General features: G+C 42.2%; 1 protein-coding gene across 1 annotated transcript in view; it reads right to left on the bottom strand.

The window, feature by feature from the left end:
- Positions 1-368: 368 nt before the first annotated feature.
- CFAP299 (cilia and flagella associated protein 299) overlaps positions 369-22,623 on the bottom strand; it is a 399,775-nt gene continuing 377,520 nt past the window's right edge. Inside the window, exons 5-6 of the mRNA XM_034772927.1 lie at positions 5,968-6,097; positions 369-1,378 (exon numbers count right to left, since the gene is read on the bottom strand). Of these exons, the coding sequence (XP_034628818.1) occupies positions 1,283-1,378; positions 5,968-6,097 (226 nt within the window). The 3' untranslated portion in view covers positions 369-1,282. The remainder of the gene's footprint in view (positions 1,379-5,967; positions 6,098-22,623) is intronic.

Genomic DNA, 22,623 nt, shown 5'->3' with positions numbered 1-22,623 from the left:
TTATTGCAGCTTTGAAGAACAAACGAACTTCCACTTTGTAATTGCTGGAAAGCTGCCTCTTCCACTCAGTAAAGGGCCTTTTCGAATACAAACTGCTAAGGGAGAGGTTCTCAGCCTTGTCCAAAGGCATCATGTTTGTGATGGATTGACGAATAAGTCCCCACCTCATGGTAAGCCCCAGCACAGCTGAAATAATATTTGTTCTTGTCTATTTTCCTTTACCTGTCCTTTTAATAGATCCATAGATTTTAAGGCCAGAAAACCCCATTTTGATAATCCAGTCTGACCTCTTGCATAATACAGGCCATAGACTTTTTCTGCTTCTGTTTCTTCTGCTTGCCCCTCATCTGTTTTTCTTTCTCTATAACTATTCTTTTTCTTTGCTTTCTACTTGCTTTTTTTGCTGTATAGTTTGGTGCTTCCCCTCCCTGTTGTCCACTCAGCAGATGGCTACAAAGTGCTTGGGATGGAGGTATCCATCAATAGCTCCAAAGTCTGGATCGTATGTGCACTGGCAGCTTATCTAAGTGCCACAGGAACAAAGGAGAATAGCTTGGGGCATTGGGCTGCTGCCCGAACTTACAGCCTCATACCAGAGAGTTGCTGACGTGGCCAGCTGTACTGGAGCCACTGCAAGAGCAGGAAGGAAAGTTGTGCTCTAGGGCCACAGGAGCAGTGCAAATTTCTTCACACCCATTGTTATCTTCTGTAGTGTGATCTTCCTGGATGAGTCCTGGGGGTGGCCCTCAGAAGTGGTCACTCGGGGATCAATTGTGCCACAGAGGCACAGCTCTGTGTAGGGGAGCCACGCTGCCCAAGGGGGAGCTGCAGGCAGGAGTCTGAACCTCCTACTACACATGGTAATATTCTTGCTACTATACTGCTTAAGGGGGGCAGCGTGCCCCCCCATGTAGTCAGCCGGGTCTGCTGGCTTCTGTGAAATGGGAAGAAGTTGGGGCCATGACCTCACCTCTTCACTCCAACTGCCTTTGCAGTGTCATGTGCCCCAAGGGCACTAGGAAAGGCAGTACTTGTGATCTGGGGATTGCAAGGAACCCCACTACTGCCCAGGGGCATAGTGGGGCAGGGTATCCTTCCGCCCAGCATCCCTGAAACAGCCTGCCACAAACTGACCCTAACCCAGACCAAACGTCACCATCCCATTCCACCGGAAGACCAGTTTCACACATGGTAGAGATCTCTTCAAACTGATTTATTTCTTTTACAGTTAAAATAAAAGTTGGTAAACAGATACTTGAAGGAAGAGCCAATGAGCTGGTGTTTAGGTCTTTCTTCTGAGGATATGGTCATAGATGACTACTTGGAGGTAGAGATCTGTCTCAATAGGTGTCCGAGTTGTGCTGTCTCCTGGGTAAGCCTGAGACATAGAGTATTATAGTTAACCCAACTGTCAGGACAGACAAAAAATAAACCATGAGAGTTACATGTATTTCCTCCTTGCTTCCCTGAAATATGGAACCTACCAACTCTGCCCAGGTTAGGTATGTGGTTTCTTGAATGCAGATTAAAGTTCAAGAGCTAGTGAATAAATACCACCAACTTACCATCATTTCATATAGGTTGACTTTAGGTAAAAGAAAGGGCACACTTGTGCAATCAACTGATCAAACAGAGCCCAGTTGTAGAAAGCACCCAGCATTGGCTTAACTTTGTTCAGCTTGAAACCAATGGCAAAACTCCTTTTGATTTCAGTGACAGTAGATTTAGGCCAATGTTAAGTGCTTTTGAAAAATCTCTCTCTACTTGGTTAGTGTTACAGAAAAACCCAAGACAGATGGACAGACAGATAGTTGCTGGGGATGCACGTACACTATATCCCGCAACATACAAATACACAGTACATATTTCTGCAGTGTTTACATTTTTTAAAATTATAAATGAACAAAAAATGTTACTTGGTGTAGCACTCTGAGTGCAAGTATCTTTCACGTAGAAATAAAATATCTGGTTATTTGTTACAGATGTTCTCCAGCTGCAGGACATTAGATCAATGGCCAGCTTTCAATGCAACCAAACACATTTTTTAGGTATGCATTTTTGACTGTCTAACAAACCAATGCACTCATTTTAAAATGCGTATAATTTGATATTTTGTACAGTTGCTATTCATATGCAACCATCTTTCATGGGAAGCACTTCAAAGAAACCATCATCCTAGATCTGTTCTGTACAAACCCAAACAAATTATTGCCCAACTTACTTCACGTTGGTTTTGAGAGGAACCAAAGCATGGGTGTGTTTGTCACATTCAATCTACAGTCCAAGGGCTCAGATGTAAAGTTTAAAAAAGGGCAATCAAGATCAGAAGAATATTGTCAATTCATTTCAGAAGAACATTGTTTATAGGGTTATAATCCATTCCTCTTCCAACATGAAAGAAAATAATACACGCAACAATTTAAATAGCCTTCAACTATGGCTCAAAATGGGGAACTCCTGTGTAACTTTATTGTATATAGTATGTTTGTTTTGTACAGATTTCAAAACACTTTACAAAGTTATGTAACCATCACAGAACTAGATAAATAATAGCAGACAAAGTCAGATAGAAAAGGGTGTGGACAAAGGAGAAAATATGTTTTCAGTTGAGATTTGAAATGAGATGGAGAGGTAATGAGGCTGAGAAATACAGGAAAGATGGATGTTCCAGATGGGAGGAGCTGCAGAGAAGTGGGCTTTTGCATCAGCATTGGTGACACTGGGCCAAATTCTACCCTCGTTTATATCCGTGCAAGCCCAGTGAAACACATAGGGTTGCCTAGGTGTAACTGAGGGCAAAAGTTGGCTCCAGACGTGGAATGATAGAGAGGAAACCAGTGCTACTCTAGAAGAAGAGATGCAGGAAAAGAAGAGATAGACTTAAGTCTAGGAGGTAGATCGGAACAAGTCAAAGGACAAATTTTAAAACAAAGAGGGTAATTTGGATGCTGCAAAGAATGGGCATCCAGCAGAACTGTATGAGGTGGGGGTTTGTGAAGTCATGCTCCGTTGTACATATGAAAAGCTCAGCCGGCTGTTCATGGACAGTACATGCTGCATCTTTGAGAACAGAAGTAGGAACTTACATTTGTTCAATCAATTCTGCCAAGTTCAATGTAACTGGATAAAATTCAAAACCTCTGCTGGTCGTTTGCTCCTCCTCCTGACTTACCTCAGTGATTGTATAACCCAATATCCCCAGGAACACGGTATTAAATTTTGAAAGCAAGTTTGTTTCCTCTTCGCACTGGTCCAGGTTCAGTGGATCAGATTTTCCATTGCCCTGCTCTTTGTACCTAGCCAATTTCACCAGGGCCAAGTCAGTATAAAACACGACTGTTCTGATTTGGTAGTTTTGGGCCTAAGGGTGTGAAGTGCCCATCTCCCTTTGACATTCAATGCCTAACACCCGTAAGCCCTTTTGAAAATCCCAACCCTTAGGTTTTTGAATGTTCTAGCATTCTAACATTGACATCACATAACATAGGATTTAGGGCATTTTAATGTATACTAAATCCAATAATGCCATGTGAGTGATTCCCCCCTCCCCCTTTGTTTTATGTTTTCAACAATTGTTTGGCATAATTATTTTAAAGTAAAAAATAAGTTTTATAGAATAAGGAAACCAATTCTGCTTCCACTGAAGTCAATGCCACAGGGAGTAGGATCAGATCCATTATTAACAAAAAAGCAGACTCTAACATGTGTTTATGCCATATTTATTTTATGACACAGAGTCTATAACATTGTGGATAAAATCTCTTCACTCATTACAATAAATTCACCTCTTGATTTCCCTGGTACATAGCCTTATGCAAACATCAGTATTTTCCTGTGTTTGCTTCAGTTATAAACACTTCTGCGCCAGGACAAAGGCATTTTGCTATGTGCATGAGACTGACTTATATCCACCAGAGGGAGCACATACTGACAAATTTCTTGTGTGTGTGGGACAGCGTATTAGATATATTTAAACTGGTTTTTAACCCTTACGCTGCCATAATAACCTCAACCTTCTTCAAGGCCAATGTATTTTATGGGAGTTTCTTCCTATAGGAATTTTCAACCCTGATAACTCCCGCTTTCCACTATACATTCGTCCGGCCACATACTGTGTTTTATATTTTCCAGGATGATCAGAATCTTTTACTGTCATCAGACTGTTTGTGCCTCTCTGGTGACATGAACAAAACATCCAGCCAAAGGATATAAAAGAAGTCCTAATTCTTTAAGCACAGAGTCACACACTCTGATTCCATTGAATAGCAAAACAGACAAGTATACATCTCTGATTTTGTCTTTATTTCTATGCTGCACACAATGCTCTGACAGTTGACATAAGATGCCTTTTGTATTAATCTGTAAAACGAGGACAAATCTGAAAGCATTTGGCTTTTAGATTTCACACAGATCCACTGGGCCAAATTTTTTCAACTTGGGTACCTGAAGTCAGGCAGCAAAAATCTCTGCAAAGCTATTGAAATGAGTGGCCTGATTTTCAGAGGTGCCTGGACAGTCTTTCAGCTTTTGATTTTTTTAAAAAGGTGTGGGGTTGTCACCCACACTAGCCCTGCTCTCTGAGTGCTTCTGAAAAGGAATCCATTTTGTTTCAGTTCATTGCAGAAAAACTGCTGGCAAGGCATTAGTTTGTGATTCCAACTGACCCTTCACTCTGGATTTGGTGGTGGTGGATTGCCCAGTCAGGAGCTCGGATTTTATATCTGTCCTATGTCTCCACCCTTGTTCTGAAGGAACTTCACATTTTTTTATCCACTAGTCGGCACATTTCATAAAGGAAAATATAACTTTTAAGTAGGGTCAAATTTGGGCCTGTCAGCCAAGTGATATGCTGCCAACATTTTAACAAGTGCCTCCCCTCAACAATTTTCCACCTCTTCTGGAGATGCATGTGACAGTCTCTGGATAAAATACCCCATTCCCTCCCCACACTAAAATCCACCTGTCCCTTCCACAATCCTGTATTCTTCCCAGACCCAAATCCATCAGTCTTTCCAATCCCTCCCACCTTCTGCACCAGCACCTCTCAATTCACTATGATTCGCCTTCCTCAGCACTTCACTCAGGCTCCTCTGGCTTCCTTACTTGGAAGCAGCAGTGGGAGGAAGCAGGCTGAGGCCTCCACTGGAAGCAGTGGGGGCAGGCAGATCAGAGACCTGTCCTGAGGCATCTCTTGGCAGTGTCTGACTGGAGGAGGATTGGGTGGGTGGGCAGTAGGTCACCTTCGGTGGTAAATTGGGAATGGGTCCTCTTTGGTTCTTGAAGTGGACAGGTCTCTCCTGACAACTGGGGGTCTCCCAGAGCTGGTGTGAGGGAGCGTGAGGGAGCGGTTATCCCTGGCTACTGTGTAGAGGAATAAGGTTCCAGGCTCCCTCCCAATACCAGCGCTTCAGACTCTGGCCTGGGGTTGGGGAAGCAGGCACCAGTGAGAAGACAGGTGGGCCATGGTAGCTGCACAGGTCCCACTTGGTGCAACAACAGCTTGGTTTTCCTCATGTGCTACTGAAGTGCCTGACAGAGAGGGGAGAAAACTGGCCTTAAGATTCTGGGGACGGTAAAGGGAGTCACATGCCAAACTAATTGTCTCATTCACCATAAAAAACATGTGTGTGAGAGAGAGAATCTTTAGGTCTTCTCCCCCCAGCCTCCTGCTGCAGAAGTGGCATGGGCTGCATAGTCCTTTCAGTCTTAGCAAACAAACAGTTTATGTTTTCACTGCTGTCTTCACAAGGAAAAGGGCTAGAGACTTGCAGTTAAAAACAGCGTGAGCTGAGGTTATCCTTTATGGTACCTAGAGGCCAGCTGTGTTAGTAAAGGGATTGCATGCATGTGAGCCTGAAATATAAGGTGCATATTCATAAATAATTAGTTGGTAACAGGCCTTCAACAGATATGTAATCAAAGAGCCTTGAATAAAGGAGACTCTGAATATTGAAAAAAGGGATTTACCTTGGGATCCACATTTACTATTTTCCTATCACATTTGTTCTTGAAGAGTAATCCACATGCATTTTCTGCAATCACTTGGTAATTTGGACTGGCATTTGAAGTGCTGACATTTCTATCCCAGTTGTAAAAGCTGTGAAAATAGAAAACATAAATGCTACCACTTTAATTGATGTCATACTTTCAAATTAAGGGTCTGATTCAGACCGCCTTACTGATGCAAAGTAGTTCCTTATTCCATGAATAGCCCCATGGAAGACAGTGAAATTCGCTGTGGAGTGAAGTGCTACTAAACTAGAGTAAGGATCTCAGAATCTGCTTCTACATGTCTGTTCTGTTGCATTCAGTTGGTTAAAAAAGAGCCTCTGGCAAACTAAAATTGGGCCCTGTGGGTGCTAGCATAATATATTTAGTAGTACTGCTACTAAAAGATTCATGCACAGGGTTACCTATCGTAGGAAGCAGTGTTGGTTGAAGACTACTACTGTGAAAGAAACAGCTCCGCCAACCACCTAAAAGTGCTTAGACCACACTGTGAGAACTAATTATACCTCTACCCCAATATAAAACGACCCGATATAACATGAATTTGGATATAACATGGTAAAGCAGTGCTCCGGAGGGGCGGGGCTGCACACTCCAGTGGATCAAAGCAAGTTCGATATAACGCGGTTTCACCTATAATGCAGTAAGATTTTTTGGCTCCCGAGGACAGTGTTATATCAGGGTAGAGGTGTACTTCCCCTTTGTATCTCATCGTAACTTTGTTACTGAATTGTTGCTTTCTTGTTCTTGTATTAATATAATTTTGGTAGTATTTTAGCTGCTGTACAGCTCCTTTTGGGCTAAATACAGATCGGGTGCTGACTGAGCATGAGTGTCCAAGAGAAAAATCATTAACACAATGAAGAGCTCCTTAAAAAACTTGCACATTTCAAGTCTGTGATTAGTTCTAGAGCCAATATTCAAATAGGTCTATTATGCTTGCAGGCCTCTTCATTACAGACCTTGTGTGTGTCATTACTGAACTCCGAGCAAGAGAAAAATCACAATTTGAATGTGTCAAATACAAAATTAAAACTGAACAATTTGAGCAATAAATTAATCAGTCTTCGCTATATGTATTTCGGGATTTCTGAATTCTAGCAGGTTCATATCTCTTATTTTCCTCCTTTTAATTTTAAGAAATAATTCTTTGGGCAAGTGACAATGAAACCAGTGAAAGATCTGCCAAGTTTCCAAGCATGTGGGATGTACCAAAATGGCTGTGAGATTCCAGCCCTGCTTCTGTATTTCTTAACACTGCCCGCAGTGCAGCTGCAGCAAGAATGCTGATTGTATATTATTTGTTGGCGTAATAGTGGTGCAGCAACTTGTGTTAGGGAAATCTAAAGAGAAGAAGGTGAGACAGACTTACTTCTCATCAACCAGATCTAGCCTGGGCAGATTCTCACCTTGGAGATAGGCAGGGTAGGAAAAAAAGCCCACCCAGATAATGGAATGACTAGCACAGGCACTGAAACCCACTTTGTGTTCTCTTTGTACCCGGCACTTACACAGCATCTCCAGCTAAGGATCTGAGAGTGCACTGCAGATATTTATTAAGCCTCATCACACCTTTGTGAGATAGTTAAGACAAGTATTATTAGAGCTTGTTAATGGAAGTGGGAACTGAAGCACAGAGAAATTCAGCGATCTGCCCAGATTACCCAAGTCAAGGGCAGCGGTGTGAACAGAACCTGGGAGTCTGAAAGTCCAGTCCTAACCAGTAGAGGGAACCCTGTATCATTAGATGGAGTCCTGTAGCTGTCTCACACTAGTTGTAGACTTCACAGGGCTCTTCAGCTGTGACAATCCTGGCAAAAGCTGTAAACTGGATTTTGGTCCCCTCTTGCATTGGAATCTGGCTGCTCACCTTTTCCAGGGGGTGAAACTCACCCCAGTGAAGAGGGCCTTGCTCAAGGCCTGATGCACTCTACAAGGTCATTACACAAGTTTAGGTGAGGATTCAGTGGTGTATAGGGCCCTCAGTGCACTGGGGTGAGATTCACCCATAATGCACCAAATGTCTGACACCGCCATGAAAGTGATATTTCCTACAGAGACTGCCAATCACCTGCTGACCAAAAGAAAAGGTGACAGAGAGCAGCTGGGTGTGGGCTTTGTTGGCCCAGACTTAGCACTGGCCACTTAAATCAGCAACAAAAATAAAAAGCAAAGCAAAGCAAAACAACAACAGTGTAAAAAGGGCTTGTGCCTGTTCTAGCCCCACCTCCCATCCCACGGTGTTAGATTATTCTATAATGGGTTATTTTCCTCAAAACAAGGATCAGTTCCTTGATTCAGTTCTCTAAGTATTCCCTCCCTACCACACATACAGCAAGATCAAACTATTCCTCATAGCAGATTGGGAATTCAGTCAAAAGCTAATTATAAACAATGATGGCTTGACAGCTTTTTCCAGTTTGTGGTTCCATGAATTTGCAATGTGAGCTATCCAGCTTCACTTCCCCTCCTTATAATTTAACTACTGACTTTCTAGAGTTGGGCAGCAAAAGAAGGGGTGCTGACGGGGGAGACATAGGACAATGAAAGACAAAAGAAATGGAAATCAAAGCCCAAACACCCACCGTTACCCTGAATGAAATGACATCCTCATGATTTGTGCCCTCCAGGAGTATCATAGTAGTAATCATTTTAATAGGGGGAAAATTGGCATTCTTAATGTGCTTGCCAAATATGACAAAGTATCAACGTTCTTAGATTGGATTTGGCCTGTCAGTCTTTTTGTAGCTTTCTGGAGCAAGCGAGGTCAATGTCTCAGTAGGACACAACACTGTGTAATAGAGCACACATGTCTGACTCCATGCCAACCACTGTTTTATAATAAGATGCATGTCTCAGGCCCTTGGTTAGACAGGAACATGCTACTTTTTTCAAGTAAAACAGTTTAAGATGCTGGGTTTTGGCTTTCTTTTTAAACTTTAAGCAGCTTTGATTGAAATAAATACATTTGCCAAATGATTGCCATGCTACAGTGTGATTCATAATGGTGCTTTGGAAAACCATGGCAGTTCAATTTGCTAAGTAGCTACTGTGCAGTGTAACTGTTTTTCATGAAGATTTTTGCTTTGCTCGCTGTTGATATATTGTTATCATAAGAACAGAAGAATGGCCATACTGGGTCAGACCAAAGGTCCATCTAGCCCAGTATCCTGTCTTCCAACAGTGACCAATGCCAGGTGCCCCAGAGGGATTGAACAGAACAGGTAATCATCAAGTGATCCATTCCCTATCACTCATTCCCAGCTTCTGGTAAACAGAGGCTAGGGACACCGTCCCTACCCATCCTGGCTAATAGCCATTGATGGACCTACCCTCCATGAACTTATCTAGTTCTTTTCTGAACCCTGTTATAGTCTTGCCCTTCACAACATCCTCTGGCAAAGAGTTCCACAGGTTGACTGTGCGTTGTGTGAAGAAATACTTCCTTTTGTTTTAAACCTGCTGCCTATTAATTTCATTTGGTGACCCCTAGTTCTTGTGTTATGAGAAGGAGTAAATAACACTTCCTTATTTACGTTTTCTACACCAGTCATGATTTTATAGACCTCTATCTTATCCCCCCTTAGTCATCTCTTTTCCAAGCTGAATAGTCTCAATCTTATTAATCTCTCTTCATACGGAAGCCGTTCCAAACCCCTAATCATTTTTGTTGCCCTTTTCTGACCCTTTTCCAATTCCAATATATCTTTTTTGAGTTGGGGCGACCACATCTGCATGCAGTATTTAAGATGTGGGCGTACTATGGATTTATATAAAGGCAATATGATATTTTCTGTCTTATTATCCCTTTCTTAATGATGCCCAACATTCTGTTTGCTTTTTTGATTGCCGCTGCATTTTGAGTGGATGTTTTCAGAGAACTATCCACAATGATGTCAAGATTTCTTTCTTGAGTGGTAACAGCTAATTCAAACCCCATCATTTTATATGTATAGTTGGGATTATGTTTTCCAATGTAAATTACTTTGCATTTATCAACACTGAATGTCATCTGCCATTTTGTTGCCCAGTCACCTAGTTTTGAGAGATCCTTTTGTAGTTCTTCACAGTTTGCCTTAACTATCTTGAGCAGTTTTGTATTGTCTGCAAATTTTGCCACCTCACTCTTTACCCCTTTTTCCAGATCATTTATGAATATGTTGACTAGTACTGGAGGAAGAAAAATACATGTTGAAAGTTAGCTAAAAAGATATGGCCTGATTTTCCTCTCAGTCCGGTGTAAATCAGGAGTGATTCCATTGAAGTCACTGTGTTGCACCCGTGTAAATGAAAATCTGGCTCACAGGGTCAAATTATGCCTGGATCTTGGGTGGTGGGATAGGGTGACAGGAGTCTTTCCCCTCTCTCAGTGCACCTACAAAATAGGCAGCTATAAAGTTGGATTCTGATACCTTTAATCACCTGGATCGGCGGGTAGTAATCGATCTATCGGAGATCGATTTATCGCGTCTCATCTAGATGCGATAAATCGATCCCCGAACGCGCTCCTGTCGACTCTGGAACTCCACCAGAGCGAGAGGTGGAAGCGTAGTCGACGGGGGAGCCACGGCCGTCGATCCCGCGTCGTGAGGACCCAAGGTAAATCGATCTAAGATACATTGACTTCAGCTATGCTATTCTCATAGATGAAGTTGTGTATCTTAGATCGATCTCCGCCCCCAGTGTAGACCAGCCCTTCGTCTAATACCATACTCATGACTGTTCCCATTTGAATCAATGGGATTGCTTGTGGAGGGAGGGAGTGATGAAGGGCCTCAGAAGCTGGTCTATAATTTGACTCCTCACTGTGCTCGGGATTGCAAAAAGCAAGAGGGTGTCTAGCACTGCAAGCAGAGCCAACCTTCGAAAACATTTCAGCTTTGCCTTTGATAACAAGATAACTTTACCATGGTGTTAGCGGTATTCCTGTACTTCATCTAGGCAACACCTGGGGAATAGTATGAGTGGAGCCATAATGTCATTTAGTCACAAAGGCATTAGAAAAGTTTTCAAGGATGACCACTGTATCAGCCCAGAGGAGGTACGCCTGAGTTAGGGCAGAGATGCAGCCATGGTTCCACCCGCCTGCTAAGAGCTGGACAGCTCCTGCAGGGTTGCTCTGGGGCAGTACAAATCAGACCTTTTTAAAGGTGTTGCCAGAGTCTCTTCTCTGTATTTTCCCCAGCAACCCTGGAAACATAATCAGGGAAATCCTGGCTCCATTGAGGTCAGTGGCAAAATGCCCATTGACCTCAATGGAGCTGGATTTCACTCAATATCTCCCTCCATCGCTACTGGAATGCTACACATGCACTTTAGCCCATCACTCTAGGATATCACAGAGCCATTGTGTGGCCCACAAGCACACAGAGTAACACAATTCCATCAGAAATAAGTTCATACTAATAAGTAATGGCCACCTGTTTTAAATATGTCCTGCCGTTGTGCTAACTCTAAAGGAGCAGTCAGATTGCTTTGCCACTTTAAAAATCCCTGGATTTGTTTTTACTTAATAGGCATTCTAGAAAGTTGCTAGGTACACATTACATGAGAGCTCTGAAAACATCAGTCTACTAGTACTAGCACATCCAGGGCAGGTTTCCATTCACTTTTAATAATAAAAGGAAATGATTTTAGCAGATAAAATAAAAAAAGAACAAGTTAAAAATCACTTAGAAAAGTTAGATGCCTGCAAGTCACTAGGGCCTGATGAAATGCATCCTAGAATACTCAAGGAGCTAATAGAGGAGGTATCTGAGCCTCTATCTATTATCTCTGGAAAATCATGGGAGATGGGAGAGATTTCAGAAGACTGGAAAAGGGAAAATATAGTGCCCATTTATAAAAAGGGAAATAAAAACAACCCAGGAAACTACAGACCAGTTAGTTTAACTTCTGTGCCAGGGAAGATAATGGAGCAAGTAATTAAGGAAATCATCTGCAAAAACTTGGAAGGTGGTAAGGTGATAGGGAATAGCCAGCATGGATTTCTAAAGAACAAATCATGTCAAACCAATTTGATAGCTTTCTTTGATAGGATAACAAGCCTTGTGGATAAGGGAGAAGCTGTGGATGTGGTATACCTAGACTTTAGTAAGGCATTTGATATGGTCTCGCATGATATTCTTATTGATAAACTAGGCAAATACAATTTAGATGGGGCTACTATAAGGTGGGTGCATAACTGGCTGGATAACCGTACTCAGAGAGTTGTTATTAATGGTTCTCAATCCTGCTGGAAAGGCATCACAAGTGGGGTTCTGCAGGGGTCTGTTTTGGGACCGGCTCTGTTCAATATCTTCATTAACGACTTAGATATTGGCATAGAAAGTACGCTTATTAAGTTTGTGGATGATACCAAACTGGGAGGGATTGCAACTGCTTTGGAGGACAGGGTCATAATTCAAAATCATCTGGACAAATTGGAGAAATGGTCTGAGGTAAACAGGATGAAGTTTAACAAAGACAAATGCAAAGTGCTCCACTTAGGAAGGAAAAATCAGTTTCAACATACAGAATGGGAAGAGACTGTCTAGGAAGGAGTACAGCAGAAAGGGATTTAGGGGTTATAGTGGACCACAAGCTAAATATGAGTCAACAGTGTGATGCTGTTTCAAAAAAAGCAAACATGATTCTGGGATGTATTCACAGGTGTGTTGTGAGCAAGACACGAGAAGTCATTCTTCCACTCTACTCTGCGCTCATTAGACCTCAACTGGAGTATTGTGTCCAGTTCTGGGCACCGCATTTCAAGAAAGATGTGGAGAAATTGGAGAGGGTCCAGAGAAGAGCAACAAGAATGATTAAAGATCTTGAGAACATGACCTATGAAGGAAGGCTGAAAGAATTGGGTTTGTTTAGTTTGGAAAAGAGAAGACTGAGAGGGGACACGATAGCAGTTTTCAGGTATCTAAAAGGGTGTCATAAGGAGGAGGGAGAAAACTTGTTCACCTTAGCCTCTAAGGATAGAACAAGAAGCAATGGGCTTAAACTGCAGCAAGGGAGGTTTAGGTTGGACATTAGGAAAAAGTTCCTGTCAGGGTGGTTAAACACTGGAATAAATTGCCTAGGGAGGTTGTGGAATCTCCATCTCTGGAGATATTTAAGAGTAGGTTAGATAAATGTCTATCAGGGATGGTCTAGACAGTTTTGGTCCTGCCATGCGGGCAGGGGACTGGACTCGATGACCTCTCGAGGTCCCTTCCAGTCCTAGAATCTATGAATCAAGCACACAAATCTAGACAGAGAGCCAAAATCCTGCCCTAGCGCCAGCAAATCAGGCTAGCGAGAAGCAGCAGACATGCCGGCAGGCATGTCCTCTGCGCAAGGAACCCTGCCACGTAAACAAAGGGGGAAGATAAATGCCAATATATCTTTATAAAGTGATGGGAGGTGTCCAGTGGGGTGCCACAGAGATTGGCTTTAGGCTTGATTTTATTTAACATCTGAAGTGGCGTGCCAGAGCAGTTCTAAGATCAAAGGGTTTGCAGAGCTCCTGTTGGCGATGTAACCCTTTGATCCTACCCACTCCTCGCTCCACTGACTCCTGATCCCCCCCCCAAGCCACAAGCTGCTCCACCTCCCCTCTTGGTTCTGCCTCTTAGATTGCCTCTTTTCACCTGCACCAAGTAACAAGAGGGAGGGCCTAATTTTTAATGATGAGGAGAACCTGCAGCTGCCATTAACCTGATTTGAAGCTATGTGCGTGCTCAGCATGTCTGAGAATCAGGCTTGGATTGTTTATGGTGGTACATGGGCATATTACTAGGAGCACAGGGATGAAATTGAGCAGAGGTAAATTTGTAACGGTTGTACTGTGAGGGGGGAGGAAGGTGATGAAAAACCGAGCCACTCCCTGCTTTTTAGACTCAAATATTCTCAGATAGTTTTCTGTAAGACACATAGCAGGTAGAGACTATAAGATGCTGTGATGTGATACGGGAGTCTGATCGGCACTTTTTTGGGATGACCTATGTAACTCACTTGTGGTTTCACTACTCATGAATTATGCAGCTTCCTCCAACACATGCTGATAAAACCTTTATATGACAACCATGCCTGGATCTGTATATTTACAGATATTGGATTGGACTCTCCCACTCCACCTCAGAGATACCTACACCAGTTCAAAGTGGGTGCAAAGTGCTGGCCACTGTCAGAGACTGGATACTTGACTAGATGGCCCACAAGTCTGATTCAGTTTGGCAATTCCTAGGTAAAGTGATGTGAAATGCTACCATTCTGATTTACTACCGTGTTATACCCACTTTTCACAAATATAAATGCCCACACAAGGTGCAGTGGAGAGCTGGGCCCAGAAACTTGAATTGATTGCTCATGTTTTGCTAAATCAACAGACCTGGTGAGTCCGGTGAACAGGTCCTCTCTGTTTTCATTCCACAGGCAAAGCTTTCTTGTCATTGCCCCAGGGCCAGTGCTTCCAGTTAGGCGATCTAGGCGGTTGCCTAGGGCACCAGGATTTGGGGGGGGGCGGCAATTCGGCGGTGGGGGTCCTTCTGCGCTCCGGGTCTTCAGCGGCAATTCGGCGGCGGATCCTTCACTCGCTCCGGGACCAGCAACCAAAGTGCCCCGAAGACCGGGAACGCGGAAGGACCCCCCCGCCGCAGAATTGCCGATGACGACTGGGAGCGTGGAAGGACCCCCGCTTAGGGCGCCAAAAACCCTGGCGCCGCTCCTGCATTGCCCTACTAACACATGTCACTGTTGCTCTGGAAGTACCACAGCTAGGAATGAGGAACTACTTTGTCCCCATTTCGTTCTCAACTTCTCTGCTGGAGGCTGCCAACAAAGTTGCCACTTTGTATCAATTGCGAGGGTGGGTTTGTGATGTGGACATTTGTTCAGTAAGAACAGCCTGGAGAGAATCAACTGAAAGACAATCAATTTCACCTAGATCACTGAACAGCCAGGAAATCTGGGGCTGGATTTGAACCGAATATCTGTAGATCACGTTCTTTAACTGATTCCTAGTCATCTGACCTGTAAATCAGAAGCAGCCAAATATTTCCCAGCTGAGGGTTGAAGACTAATTGTTATAAAATAAAGTACCTGTTGCTCTTTTCTGTAATATTACAATGTGGCCTTTATAGACTGCAAGACCTAACATGCAATACTCCCTCTTGAGTAATACTCCCAGTATAGTCTCTACTGTGATCAGAATGGAGCATTGCACAGAAATGTATGGTATTCGCTGCCTGCTTCACTTCTAAATTAAAGATGTGGGTGGCTGCAGGCCACCTTATATGAACTCTAAGCCACATGTACTATGTGAACTGAATTTTGGTCATCCTTTCTGTAACCTAATGTGGCTTTACAGAGCTGGCCTACCATACAACAGCTCTGAGCTGTAAATCAATGCCCTTTCATTTTTTGTGGTCATTAGTAAGTGTCCTGAATACTAGACTATTTAGAAATCATTCTGGTAGCCGACATATTTTTCATGTAATCTGCTCAGCACTTGCATCATTCCTTTGGAGCTACTATTGTATGGCATTTGCATTTTGAGGATGAAGGGCAGGATTAATAAAGAAATATGAAAGCAATAAAAGAAAGGAAATTAAAGTCCTCAGGGTTCAGGCCCAATCCCAAGACATGATGAAACTCCTGTCAGATTCCAGAAGCTATCTTCTAATCACTCAGAATTTATTATCTTATTAGTTCTCACCACTTTTAAAAGAAGAAAAAAAATTATAGCCAGGGAAACCTGAAAGCTTTACCTTAAATCCAAGACAAAGAAGCTAAATGGGAACGTGCAATGGCTGAAGGAACAACAGGATGAGTAGCTTATCCATATTGTGCAACCAACAGAGTCATTGAAGGCCTTTTAGAAGTTACATATAGGTAATAGATATTAATAGATATCATCAATGACTTTCTTCTTTTATATCCAACTATAATGTAAGATAAGATAATTAATAGCCAATAAATCAAACAATTTGTTTTTTTTTTCTTTCATTTTTTAGAAGGGTTTTGGTAAGTAGTTCAGAAAACCAAAAATACAAATCTCTATTATGGGCAATTCCATAGTTGGGAGTGTCTCGTGTTAAGTGTGCAAAAGTGTCACTTGCAAAACGCAGATGTGCTGTCCAATTTGTTCTAGTCTCACAATAACTGTCCCAATGTGTCAAGATTTTGGACACTATTGTTTTGACACCAGTGAATGCTGAGTTGACTTATTATTGATTTACTGAAATCATTCTTTCATTACCAAAGAAAGGGGACATTATAATAATTTATAGTGGCTTATCGGGAAATAAAAGCAAGGGGTCACTACAGAGTTCTTAAGTTTAAACAGCCATTGATCATTATTAGTTTCCTTTGCCCATGAATAAAGACTGACAGGCCCTGTTTCAAACAAGCACTTACGGTCAGATTTGAAAGGTGTTTAGGGACCTGAAGATGCAGATAGGTGCCCAGTGGGATTTTCAAAAAGTGCCAAGTGCCTAATTGCTACTGACATCAATGGGAGTTGGGCATTAGGCACCTGTCTATATCTTTAAGTGTCTAAATACCTTTAAAATCTGCCCCTAAGCCCATGCTTAACTTTAAACACTTGCTTAAATTGCATTGAAGTCAGTCCTTAGGTGGATCAGGACCCTAACATGCAATGATGAGCAGGAAGACCTAGGGAGAAGGAACAATAACTAGAAAGGTAGGGGACTTTGTAAAGGAAATGTTACAGTATTGTATTGATTTCAATATGTCTCTTCCTTGTGGAGTTGGGCCAGCTTCATGAATATTTTCCTTTTTTATATCCATGAATAAATCAATCTCTTAGATCAAAGTTTGATAAACTCTCCAAGATGGAAACGCTGGATCTTTTTGAAGGCATACATTCAAAGCCTTACTTAATATATGCATATATTTTTCTGTCTTTCTTTCTGTGGTTTCTTCAAAGAGTTGTCTTCCTTTTCAATTATAATCTCCTTAGGCACTGAAGAAGTTCAGTCCAGAAAGAATCAATCTATAGAACCGTGCACTAAAATTTCCTGCCACTAGCCACACTGGCAAAACAACAACAACAAAAAACACATTTTTGGGCTTTGCCTCAAATATATGCACCTCTTTTGACAAAGCCACCCTCCATGCTTGAAAATTACCTCTCTCTCCTGCCCAGGTAAAAAGCTTCAGAAGCCTCACTTCTGGCGAACCTTTTAAGACCCACAGGCCGGGGTCACAAAGAGACTCCTCACAACAATTTGTTCCCTTAATCATAGCAGTGGAGCTTTTCAAAGCAGTCTAAGGGGGATTTAGCCACATATCTGCCATTGAAATGATTGGAAGATGTATGTTGGAATTCACTTAAACTGCCTTGAGATTCTCAGGCCAACTTGTATCTCCAACTTGGTCATCCTTCTCAAAGATCCTGAAATACCTGGTGAGCTAATGGTATTTCCCACTGTGTTCTTTTCATCACCATCTGCCTAGCACCAAGTCATAGCATAGACCAACAGTGGAATGAACACCACAAAAGCCTCCATAGCCTGAAACGATTTTCAGAGGTCTCCAGTAGAAGATGATATAAATTGGAGGTGAAGCAAAGAACCTAAGAACTGTATTGGTTTCTTCAGTGTGTGTAGCTGTTTCTATACTAGGGAATTAAAAAAACAAATCCCGCTACTGTTAATACTGGGTCAACACCATCAGTTTTAGAAACGCTGGGTGGCCTCATGGCTCTCTGGCTCTTGTAGCCATTTTCAGCACTTCACTACCCCAAGAAGTCTGGTATCATTGGAACTTTTTCATCAAAATTTGGAAGACAGCTTTTAAGTACACCTCTACATCAATATAACGCGACCCGATATAACACGAATTCGGATATAACGCGGTAAAGCAGTGCTCTGGGGGGGCGAGGCTGCGCACTCCGGCGGATCAAAGCAAGTTCGATATAACGCGGTTTCACCTATAACGCGGTGAGATTTGTTGGCTCCCGAGGACAGCGTTATATCAGGGTAGAGGTGTACCTAAGCATAGCTTCAAAATTTTGCCCTATCTCCCATCTTGGAATACTCCCAGGACTTTTATCTGTTTCAAGATGACCTCAGCTTCAAAATATAGGAATAGGAGTGATTACAACATGATAGTCAGTGCCCCTCCCATCACAAAAACAATGAGTTTTCAACAACTTAAATTTCAAACTTCTCTCTACAGATTTCTGCATATGTTTGTGAACAAGACATTTTTGATGTCTATTCAGGAAAGATATACTCACTGCAGGGAAAAATTCTTTTGGAAGAAGATTTCCTCAGATGGTTAGACCGTAGGGACTTTTATCAAATGTACACCTTAACAAAACACACCTAAGAGAAGGCTGTGAATTGCAAACTCTGGGCACAGGATGTGAAAACCACCCTGGGCAATAGACAGTGGGCATGTACTTTATAGCACCTATTAAAAACATCAATATTTCATACTTACAAAGAGATGCATTTTGTTTGTATTAGACAAGGTTTGCGCACTCAGCAGCTTCCATTGAAGTTGATGGAAATTGCTGGGTGTTCAGGAGTTTTGAAAATTAGGTCACTTGTTCAGGTGCCTAAATATGGTCCTAGAAACCTAACCTTAGGCCATTAAAATCATGGCCTTGGTATTTTTAATTATATTCTTAAATTTGTATTGACCTCTCAGGAAACACATGGACCATTTTTCCCTGTTACACATCCCATCTATCATACTTTACACATTTCAGCTGTTGGTGTGATGCACCATGACATGGCATGAATGGCACAAATCATCATTTTTACATTGAAAACAGACTTTTTTTTATCTTTCATGTCAAAAATCTGCTACCAATCTGGAAGACTGATATATTCAGTTTAAATGTACTTTTAGCAGCAGCGCAAACAGATGATATAGTATCTCTGTAGTCAACTGTTCTATTTCTATCCAAACAATGTGGCGTGTCTGTGTTATGAATAACACAAGATGGTATACAGAATGAATCACATTCCCTTTATCTTTTCATTCTACAACAGATTTATATTCACTGCTTCTACCCTGAGTGCAAAGATCCTGTACAAGAGACACATACCTGTAGCTAGATTTTCAAAATGTTGCACATGTTAAAACTAGAAACAGGCCATAACCAGAACCTTGAACCTAAACCTCTTTGAAAGTCAGAGGGAATTTGGATTCAGAACCCAGAAACTGAATTCACTAATACAATTTTGGTTCTGGGTTAGATACAAACCCCAAAAGGGCTTATTTTTCAATTCCAGCTCAGACAGCTGCTTTCACAAGATTATATCCCATTAGGACAGACATGAGAAGTCGCTGATCATGCTGGCTTTTTATCACTTTTAATCAAAATCTTACCATACCACTGAACTTGAACCACGGTCTAAACCTACTCTGGATATGAACAGGGTCTCCATATCCCATCTCTAGTAAAAACAATTAATTGTGTGTGGCAGTGCACATCTGGGCCATGGAATTAAAAATGTGCAACACTTTTGACTTGACGGCAAATGCACACATCTAGGTTCCCTTTTTTTTTCTGCACAGCTCAGCTAGGAGGAGAATGAATGGTACTTTATGAAAATTGTTGGACAAATGTGTGTTTTCAAAGAAAAAGTTGTGCAGGAAGCACTTTATCTTTATCAGGCAACTTTACATAGAAGAAAACCTCAAATGAGTCAAACTTGTTTTTATAGAATCGTAAAAGTCACAGCAAAAGTGCTTTTACTTATTATTATTGTCCATCCATAGCACTTTACTTTACACAGCACTTTACAAATAAAGAGCTTACCATTTAAATAAGACCAGGTGTACAGAGACAGTCAAAGACACAGGTATTGGAAGGTGGTGGAGATCACTGACAAGGAGAGGAAGGGAAGAGGTTTTTAAGAAGGGATCGAGGGAGGAGAGGGCTCTTGTAAATAAAGACAGAGATGCTGATTCATCAAAGAATTTTAAGCACATTGAATACAATGGGACTACTCAGTGTGCTTAAACTTGCTTTGGGACCTTATTGAATCTGGGCCAAAGAGAGTGTTCAAGCCGTAGGGGGCTGCATGAAAGAAAGCAAAGTATGAAAGGGAGATGAAAGTAGGAGTAGGGCACAAGGACTGGAAGGTGTGAAAGGAGAAAATGAGCAAAGATGTTTGCATGAGTTTGCAGGGTCTTGTAAGTGAGGACAAAGATCTCAAATCTGATGTGATAAGACAAAGGAAGGCGGTAAAGAGATTCACATAGGGAATGAGTTGGCCAGAGTAATAATTACTCATATTAGCTTCAAAAATACCCTAGGGTGTTTGGATCAGAGAGAGCAAACAAAGAATATACATGTCCTTGCAAGGAATGGGAGTGAATATCCAACACGGGGATAAACAGATACATAAGAATACAGCAGCTGTAATTTTTTTTAACATTCCAAGGGAAAAAGATTTATATAAACATATGACAAAGAACATTTTGTATCTGTATGAGATTTGACGAGTCAAACACACAGAAGAACTGCACTTAATCTGCAATAATTAACATATGTCACCTGTAGTCTTTTAAGGAACAGGCTTATTATCTGCTACGGAGCCCATAGTTAGAATATTGACAGAACATCACAGCTGCCTGGTTCTGGAGGTAGGTTGGGAAGTCTGCAGCAGTAGTTTTTCACATATTTTTATGACATTTATGATTATTGTTCCAGCTCAAAAGGGTTGATTCCTGCATGTTTTGGGTGAAGGTTAATGTCAATTCCTATTTAATCAAAAGCAATGCACCCATTACTAGCCAAGCCAGTAAGTAACTAACTAAAACAACTACAACTATGTAAACTGAAGGCGCTAGCCCAGGTCTGGAAGTCAGACCAATACTGTCAGTTTCCCTAGGGTTGCAGTAGCGGTCAAGGAGCCGAGGTGGTTGGAGGATATCTCAGATGGGGGCCCACTCCAAGGAACATGGCTTTGACAGAGGTTCTGCGAGCTTAACATGAAGGAGCACTGTTCCCACAAGACCCAGAGCGGACCCCCCGTCGCCAAAGTGCTGCTGAAGACCCGGAGCGGACCGCCGCCGGGTGAGTAAAAAAAAAAATTAAAAATTAAAAAGGCGCCTAAGGCATGGGGTCCTCTTAAGCATGGGTGCGGGGCCCAATTCCGGGGAATTGGCCTAAAGCCGGCCCTGCCTAGGATCTGAGACTGGGAGATTGGGATGGTGTCCCCAGTCTTGGGATGGTGTCCCTAGCCTCTGTTTGCCAGAAGCTGGGAATGGATCACTTGATTATTACCTGTTCTGTTCATTCTCTCTGGGGCACCTGGCATTGGCCACTGTCGACAGACAGGACACTGGGCTAGATGGACCTTTGGTCTGACCCAGTATGGCTGTTCTTATGTTCTTATGACTGTCCAAAAATCTAGCATTAAATCAGAAAAACTTTGTTTTAATCCCGTTTTATAAAAGGAGATGTGGATACAACATTTAGGAGAAATAAACGACATATAAAGTCCAATGAAATCAATGGACTCTTACAATTGAGTTCAGTGGGCTCTGGATCTGGTCCAGAAAGAACTTCGGTTGCAGTAGTGAAACTGGAATGGGGTGATTTGAAAAGGTTAGGAAAGAGGTGTTTACTGAAGTTTTGATACGGACTTATCACTTCATGGTTTTGGAAACACTTCAGTAGCTTTGTTTTAAAAAGAAGATTGCATCAGCTCTACAATATACTGCAGTGGAACTCAGGATCAGCAAATGAGAGCAAATGTATTCTCAAGTGCCTTGATACCTGATTCTGAGAGAAGGACCAAACAACGTTTAGAAAAAAGGTACAGTCCTACTCCCATTGAGGTCAAAGGCAAAACTTTGATGACCTTCAGTGGGAGTAGGACTGAGCTTAGGGAGGAGCATATACTTTTTTCCAGATCTGCATAGACCATAAATGAAATCATGGCTCCATTGCTGTCCATGGTAAAACTCCCATGGACTTCCATGGGGTCATGATTTTACTGTATACTGGGTAAAGACAATTCTTTTCTTTGTAATACTAGGATGTTTTATTTTCAGTTACAAATCCTGGAAAGTCATGTATCTGCTGTGAAGACCCCCTACAATACATATTTTTATTCTGATCATAACTTGGGTAAATTATGATAATGTATTTAAGCACTGGTAGTGTGGTCAGTGTGGTAAAAAAACAAGGAAGAAAAGGTCCCTCACAATCTAGGGGTATGTCTACACTACGAAATTAGGTCGAATGTATAGGAGCCGGTTTTATAGAAATCGGTTTTATACAGTCGATTGTGTGTGTCCCCATGTAAAATGCTCTAAGTGCATTAAGTCGGCGGACCGCGTCCACAGTACCGAGGCTAGCGTCGACTTCCAGAGCATTGCACGGTGGGTAGCTATCCCACAGTTCCCGCAGTCTTTGCCACCCATTGGAATTCTGGGTTGGGATCCCAATGCCTAATGATGCAAAAACAGTGTCGCGGGGGGTTCTGGGTACATGTCGTCAAGCACCTCCCCCTCCGTCAGAGCAACGTCAGACAATCGATTCACGCTTTTTACCTGAGTTACCTGTGCAGACAACATACCACGGCAAGCATGGAGCCCGCTCAGCTCAGCTCACCGTCACCATATGTCATCTGGGTGCCGGCAGACGTGGTA

This window comes from Trachemys scripta, chromosome 5 (genome assembly GCF_013100865.1).
Source record: "Trachemys scripta elegans isolate TJP31775 chromosome 5, CAS_Tse_1.0, whole genome shotgun sequence".
Taxonomy (NCBI): domain Eukaryota; kingdom Metazoa; phylum Chordata; order Testudines; family Emydidae; genus Trachemys; species Trachemys scripta.
The sequence above is the reverse complement of the archived record's forward strand: the minus strand, read 5'-3'. Positions and strand labels throughout refer to the sequence as shown.